Below are 7,964 nucleotides of genomic sequence, written 5' to 3' on the forward strand. Positions count from 1 at the left end.
GGAAGTTTAGATTGAATAGAAGGAAGAAGTTCTTTACTGTAAGGGTACTGAGGGGCTGGCACAGGGTACCCAAGGAAGTTGTGAATGCTCCATCCCTGGCAGTGTTCAAGGCCAGGTTGGACAGAGACTTGGGTGACACGGTTTTGTGTGAGGTGTCCCTACCCATGGCAGGGGGGTTGGAACTGAATGATCTTAAGGTCCTTTCCAACCCTAACTATTCTATGATTCTATGGTTCTATACTGTATCCAGACAGCAATGTACTACAATAGTGTGTATGTGCTTTGTAACGCTGTGATGCTACTGATACCATACTCATCAACAAACATGTTGTAACACAATTAAGCAGGAATAACCAATTAAGCTATGAGAAGGGAAATGAAGGCTTGTGGCAAAAAGGCGGAAACAGATTATGGGAAAACATACACACGAAGTAAAGTCTTTAAGGTAAAACACAGGATGGGAAGCATGAAAGGTGTCTGATGAGAGCAGAACAAGCAGGAAGGATGCGTGATGAAACATGAAGAAGTCTGGTCCTAAAATGCAATAAATTATGAGGAGATGAGATTCCTCTCTGTATAGAGGGTATGGCAAAGCTGGCTGCTAAATAAGGGAAGTCTTTTCCACTGTACAAAAGGCTTTCATTTCCAAGTTTAATATGTACGATCACTCCTGTATGTAGGAGTTTTCTAAATTGGACTTTTCTTTAGAGCATTTTGGTCATTGTCCCAATAAGCATAAGCTATAAAAATAGAACTTTCTTCTGCATTTGGGATAGAGGAGACGGCTTGAGAGATTTGAGGTTTTTCAGCCTGGAGTACGGAAGGCTCTGGGGAGAACTTAGAGCAGAGGAGAAAGAGATCCTTCTGTGATGGGAGCTGTCTGACTTTGCCTTCTGGTTTGTGATACTGGGAATCACCTTGTAAATTGACTGTTTCTTTCCCAGCAATTACCAAAGGGACCTGGGAAGCTAGATCAGATGCAGATATTCCTAACAAGTCACCTACATTTAGTCAGGCAGTTCCCATCCTTTGTATTGCATCAGAAGCACACCACCTTTTCGCTCCTAAGAAAATCACCGTGAAAACACTCTTCTCCCTACTGTTCTCCTTAGAGCATCCTTCACCTCTTTGTTCGTGAAGCTATAAATGAGGGGGTTCAGCATGGGAAAAACAAGGGTATAAAATGCAGAGATCACTTTGTTTGTGTTCATTGAGTGGCTGAAGCTGGGCTGTAAGTATGTGAAGAGGAGGGAGCCATAGAATAACCCAACAGCCATCAGGTGGGAGCCGCAGGTGTAGAAGGCTTTGTGCCTGTTGTCTGCCACGTGGATCCGGAGGATGGTGCTGAGGATGCAGGTGTAGGAGACAGCAATGGCCAGGAAGGTGCTGGTTTGTATAAAGCCACAGAGAGTGAAGAGAAGAACCTCGTTGATGTATTTGTTGGAGCAGGAGAGCTCCAGCAGCGGGGGAATATCGCAGAAGAAATGGTTGATGACATTGGAGCCGCAGAATGACAACGTGAAGGTGAAAGACGTGTGCACCAGCGAAGTCAGACCCCCACTGAGATAAACCCCATCTACCAGGGTGGTGCAGACCCTGCGGGACATGATAACAGTGTAGACAAGAGGATGACATACAGCCACGTAGCGGTCATAGGCCATCGCAGCCAAAAGGAGGCACTCGGCATCAGCAAAGGCAGCAAAGAAAAACATCTGTGTTGCACAGCCAGTGAAAGAAATGGTCTTCCGCTGTGCTAACAGACTCACCAACATCTTGGAAGCAATGGCAGATGAACAGATAAGGTCTAAGAAAGATAAATTGCTTAGGAAATAGCACATGGGAGTATGAAGGCAGGCATTGAGCTGGAGAAGCACGATGAGGCCAGCATTCCCCACCGAAGTGGTCATGTAGGTGAGTAGGAAGAGCCCAAACAAAGGTATCTCCACCTCCAGATGGTCGGTGAAACCCAAGAGAATGAACTCTGTCAGTGTGGTGCAGTTTTCTTCAGGCATCTCATGACCTTGTGTTTAGCTTTGTCAGGGGATCAATCCTAGTGGGTAGAGCAATGCACAAACACATTACATCTTTCAGAAGACAGAAAAGTAGGCACCTTGTCAAGTATCAGAGGGGGAAACTAATGACTTAGATAATGCCCATTGAAAAGAAACTTTAGGAGGACATTCAAAGAGAGCTATATATATCATAAATTACTCTCTGTTTATTCCTTTCATATATATATGGATAAGGTGCTAGGATATAGAATTGTGGAATGGTTTGGCATGGACCTTCAAGCTCATCCAGTTCCAACCCCTGCCACGGGCACGGACACCTTCCACTAGAGCAGCTTGCTCCAAACCCCTGTGTCCAACCTGGCCTTGAACACTGCCAGGGATGGGGCAGCCACAGCTTCTCTGGGCACCCTGTGCCAGCAGCTCATCACCCTCACAGGGAAGAGCTTCTGCTTAAGAGCTCAGCTCAGTCTCCCCTCAGGCAGGTTCAAGCCATTCCCCTTGGCCTGTCCCTACAGGCCCTTGTCCCAAGCCCCTCTCCAGGTTTCCTGCAGCCCCTTTCGGCACTGGAGCTGCTCTAAGGTCTCCCCTTCAGGAGCCTTCTCTTGTCCGGGCTGACCCAGCCCAGCTCTCTCAGCCTGGCTCCAGAGCAGAGCTGCTCCAGCCCTCACAGTATTTCCATGGCCTCCTCTGGACTCACTCCAACAGCTTCACATCCCTCGTGTTGTTGCCTGCAAACTTGGATGCAAGACTTCAGGGGGGTCTCATGAGAGACATCTGGTCTAGGTCATGCTTGCCTAGCAAGGTTGGACCAGATGATCCTTGAGTTCCCTTCCAACCTAGTATTCTACAATTCTATGACATAAGACCTCAGATGGGATTTTAAGAGCTAGAGCATAGTGCTGGTATAGAAGAAACTTTGAGTGACACATCACTTGATGAAAAACACTGAGTATAAGATTTTGCCTACTATTAGTTATATATTTGATTGTAGCCGCTATACATTTACCTGTGTGACCAGTAGAGGAAGGAGTTCTGGCACAGTTAATAATGGTCTTTGAGGTAGCAGTGAAATGGAACACTGGGAAAAAATGGATCGAAATGCTGGAACATAAACAGATTTATTACTTATTTTTCTTAGACAACAAGACGACAGTCATTTTGGAACACAAATCATTGAATCTAAAATGAATTATTTCCTCTCATTCTGGGATTTCCTACATGTATTTTGTGGGTTCATTTTCCTGAGGCTGATCAATTCTTAAGCAGTCGATGAAAAGAGAGCCACGAGTATTATTTTTAAGCATCTGAGCACAAATACTGTTAGATTTTCCAACCATTTTTCCCCACTTTATTTGTCGTCTGAAACCAACTGAATTTGATTCAGCCCCCTACAAGATTAATTTTGGGTCTTAATTTTACCTTTCCAGAAGCGCATCATGTAACTTACCTTTGCCAAAGTTAGGACACTTCTCTGCTGATGCCAGTATAAGTTCAAGGCAGGGCAGATCTCCCTTGCTCACCTTTACATTTCCAGGAAGTATAAGGATTGCAGAAGGACATTTAATAACGGAACTGCTAGCAGGCCTGTTAAATACTCCTGTAAATATGAATGCTAAGTGGATAAAAGCACAGCCAAACCAGAAATGTCTTTGTTCCTTAAGAATGTATAATAATATAAACTGACTCATTCAGGATAGGATATTAAATGGTTACAGTAGAGCCTGGGGGTTCAGAAAGGAGGGTTGCACTGATCTCACCTTTATTTGGCTTTGTAAAGGTTAGTCTAAGTGCATCGTTCTTCAGTTCCATCTATAATCACTGCAGAGGGGTAGGTGGGATGCATCGTATCCTGGCTATGTGAGCATCTGTTGATGAGAAAGGACGCCTTCATGACCAATATCAGTTCACTGCCAAAAGTTTGGATGGTTAGTGAGATGAACCCAATGTTAGACAGTTTTCTTTTATCTTTTTTTCAAGGTCCTTCATTCTTGATGCATCCTAGAATCTGAATCACTTTATGGATGTGACCATTTACTCCATATGATGTCTGGGTTGACTCAGGTACCGCGATTCCTAGACTAAGATGACAAGCTCTGCCAAAATTCAATTGCGTTTTAGTTTTAGTTGAGACCAGTTAAACAGTGACCTTGTAACATTACCACTTATTTAAACATTATCACTGGTAATTTGAGAGATTTCTAGTGAAAGTAAGAAAAAGAACCTTTCTGCCCCGAAAAATACTCCATAGTTACAAACATGTGGCTGTTTCCTCCTATTTTCAGCTGTGGTTCATGTTCAGAAATTGGGGCAGAGAAAGCCTAGAAGCTGCTGAGTGTTCTTTGATGCTGACCTGCAAGAGGTATCAGATCAAAATTTAGGTGTAAAAATTAAAGATAAACCAAATTCCCCCCTTTTTAAAGATATATTCATATTTATTGTTTTCTTTTGTTATCTCATGGTGCCGCAAAGCTTTTCTGAATCAGAAATTCATAGAAAGCAACTGACTTAGAACAATTCCTACACAACTCCCTGAATGGAAGGAAATTTTATTCATTAGGAAACTTCCCTACTAGGGAAATACTTGCTTTCTTTTCCTGGATGAAGGAAATGTTTCTTTTGAGGAATGTCACAGATTTTATATCTTCCTTTTGGACACAGGAGATAGCTATGTTCTCTAGGGAAGAGTAGAGCAAACAAAGCACTGCTGGTGTTTGTCTCAGTGTGGAAATGTTCCAGTGAAATGATGTGCTGTAAAGGTGTTGTACACACTCTTGGAAATGCTTCTAGTATTTCTTTTGACTGGAGTCCCACACAGACTATTGGTTTTAAGCTTCAAAACAGCATTGAAATGAGAATGGGCATCTTGGCAAATGGAGTCCCAGACTGCGAGCTGGAGTCAAGTCACTGTGACCTTGAAGCAACAGCTTTCAGGGAAAAAGACTTTCAAATGCACCTCAAAATGATTGTGACAATTTAGAAAATGGAATTCCAGAGGCCATTAGAACTTCTGGTAACAGGATTGTGATCATATCAAATTAAAGGTGATCATTCACGCTAGCTAAGGTCCCTACATTATACAGAAATTACACACCCGCAGGAAGATTTAGAGCAGTTTAAGTTGTTACTTTACTACTTACATTAAGCAGTAGTTAATCTTATTAATATGAATTTCTTTTCAAATAAAGCTAATCCTTGTTATTTCCTAGAAGAGCCCCGATATTGACTGTGAATAAAGAATACCAAGCAGCTGATGGACAGATACAATAAAAAAAAGCTTTAAATTCAACCACTCTTCACTAGCAGATGTTTAATTTGTCAAATGTGCAGCTGATACGTTCTTCTATGAGGAAACATGGACAACTCAACATTTTTATTTTCCAGCTAACAAGCTTTATTTTCATGGCTTGTCTTCTCCTTCCTTCTATCTTGTCCATAGGTGCAGAGGAAGCTCAGGTTGGATATAAGGAAGAAGTTCTTTACTGTGAGGGTGGTCAGGTGCTGCCACAGGGTGCCCAAAGAAGTTCTGAATGCTCCATCCCTGGCATTGTTCAAGGCCAGCTTGGACAGAGACTTGGGTGGCATGGTCTAGTGTGAGGTGATGCTGCCCATGGCAGGGAGTTGGGACTGGATGATCTTAAGGTCCTTTCTATGATTCTATGTATGTCCAGAGGCAAGCACACAAGGTCTTACAGTTTTATTTCTTCTGAACTTGAGACCTTCCTACCAGAAGTCTCCAATAACATCTAAATGGAATGAGGATAGCTTTGCATGGCATGAAATTTGTGTTGGCACAACAGCAGACCTCAAAGGCTCTGGAGGTCAGAGGAGCCCTCAAAATGCATGAAAACCCATCCTAACTAGTTTTAGGCACCTGAAAGTTAGCTGGGTTCTTTTAGCTCTCTTTTTAGCTACCATTGGCAAGAAATGGACACTTCCAAAGGTTGATTCACCCCACTGTAAAATAATTTCAAGGGAAATAGCATGTTTTGCTTCCTGGCTTCCTGCAGGTCTCTCCCTCCTTACACTGACTACAAAATAAGCCTCAATGGTTAGATCAGCCTTGCCTGGTTGAATTTTAGGCTGCTGAAATCACACCAAACAGATTCTATCTTCCCTATCCCCATACCCTGTCCCCCAGCACTTACGCAGAACACAGGCAGAAGCTCTGGGGAAAAGAGTTCAGAGAGAACATCCCTGAGGCAAGACACTAGAACTTGAGCAAAACAATCACATGGGAGGAAAACAAAACACCACAGCAGAACTGATCTTTACCTTTCCTATTTCAAACTGTCTTTGATGAGATTGGAAAGCTTCACAGAGGCTTGCAGTAGCCAGTGATGGATATGTTCAGACCTTCCAAATCTCTGGGGAGAGGCTAAACCATGACACATGAAAGGGATGAAATGGATGCTCTGGTTTGGGGGAAATGATGTGGGAAAGCCAGCCCAGAATAGGGGGAGATTATCATGTTTGGGTTCTTATTCATGTCTCTGCTCTATCATTTGATACTGGTAATATGGGGTTCATCAGTCAACTTAAACAATTAAGTTACTCCTCTAAGCTTAAACTTCTACTGCTCTACTAATCAATGTAGAGAAAGAAACATTCAAATTCCAGGAAGTATCCAGAGTGCAAACATCTATATACAGGCTGTGGACACTGCTTCTCTGAGCTTAGGAGAGGACTTTGTGTCTCTCTTCTGATGCGGTTGTGCTTTCAGGGACAAGTCATCTATTAATCAGCCATCCAGTATTACTCTCAGAGTACCACAGACCATGAATCAGTAAAAATACAACTTAATGGTCCAATAGGGAAGACTGGCAGTGATGTGAATTCCCTCTCAATTGAAAAAGGAGACTGTGGACTGGAATTCAGCTTGCATGTGTGCTGTTGAATGAAGACCAGCAACACCTAAAACAGTGATTCCCCTCCCTTTCTGTCTGTCCCTTGTAGCTCTCATATAAAGGCTGTTTCACCGGGTCAGCAATCCTCGGCATGTAATCCTTGCCATGTTAAACTGAGAGAGAGGGGAGATGAGATGAGCTCTGAGGCAGAAGTTCTTCCTTGTGAGGGTGCTGAGGCGTTGGCACAGGGTGCCCAGAGAAGCTGTGGCTGCCCCATCCCTTGCAGTGTTGAAGGCTAGGTTAGAACTCGATGAGCTTGAAGGTCCCTTCCAACTCAAACCAATCTGGGACTGTACAAATTGTTTACAGGAAATTGAACACTAATACCCCACCACTGACAAATGTCATCCTGTGCACAATGTCCATTGTGACAGCAGTACAGGCTGTCACGCACCCCTGGATGGCCATGCTATGTGTTAAGGATACGTATCATTATGATTCTGCTAAGAGAAGAAGGCAAAACTGAGGTGTCTCAGGGGAGTCACACACAAGGAGACACTGAGCACAAGGATGGCTGTCCTCTTTGACCCATGATTTCCTTCCAGTTTCAAGACCTGTATCTTCACAAGGATATTTAGGGCTCATGAAGCAGCAGCAGCAGCAGGATGCCCACAGTGCTGGAGTAATGTGGCCTGCAAAGTCAATCGGCTGTTCCCAGCAGCAGGCTCTAACTTCACAGCAACCCGTGTCACTGTTCCACAGCTCCCAGTGTGGTCGTCACGGGCAGTGCACATGAGCAACAGCAGCTTTCTTCTGGGCCTCAGCATCCTCAACCTGGCTGCTGGGGCCATCCTGCTTGCCATCAGCACTCGCCAGTGCTCTTCCACTACTGTTCTGTCTGCTCTTCCAGGCTGTAGTTTTCTTGCTGCAGCACTTCCTGTCTGATAAAACCGAAACTCAAGGCAAAAAGGATTATAAAAAACAGCAGTCAGATGCCATTTAAGTTCACATACTATAAAAGCATCATAAAAATACTGTGTTCAGTAAAAAATATAAACTGGTATTTTCTCCCTTATTTCTATTAAAAACCTTGGGAAATTACAAGTTC

General features: G+C 43.6%; 1 protein-coding gene across 1 annotated transcript; it reads right to left on the reverse strand.

The window, feature by feature from the left end:
• Positions 1 to 242: 242 nt before the first annotated feature.
• Positions 243 to 2,031, reverse strand: LOC133206948 (olfactory receptor 5AS1-like). The gene has a single exon (XM_061343302.1). It carries the CDS (start codon positions 2,010 to 2,012, stop codon positions 1,074 to 1,076), a length of 939 nt encoding a protein of 312 aa, XP_061199286.1. The 5' UTR covers positions 2,013 to 2,031; the 3' UTR covers positions 243 to 1,073.
• Positions 2,032 to 7,964: the final 5,933 nt, after the last annotated feature.

The sequence above is a fragment of the Neopsephotus bourkii genome, unplaced genomic scaffold, assembly GCF_033783945.1.
Source record: "Neopsephotus bourkii isolate Nb327-2 ecotype Australia unplaced genomic scaffold, CSIRO-AGI_Nbou_v1 NB_1825, whole genome shotgun sequence".
In the NCBI taxonomy this organism is placed as follows: domain Eukaryota; kingdom Metazoa; phylum Chordata; class Aves; order Psittaciformes; family Psittacidae; genus Neopsephotus; species Neopsephotus bourkii.

What these genes read in the sequence shown, in the direction of transcription:
- LOC133206948 (XM_061343302.1), bottom strand. Translation starts at nt 2,012, where the DNA reads ATGCCTGAAGAAAACTGCACCACACTGACAGAGTTCATTCTCTTGGGT.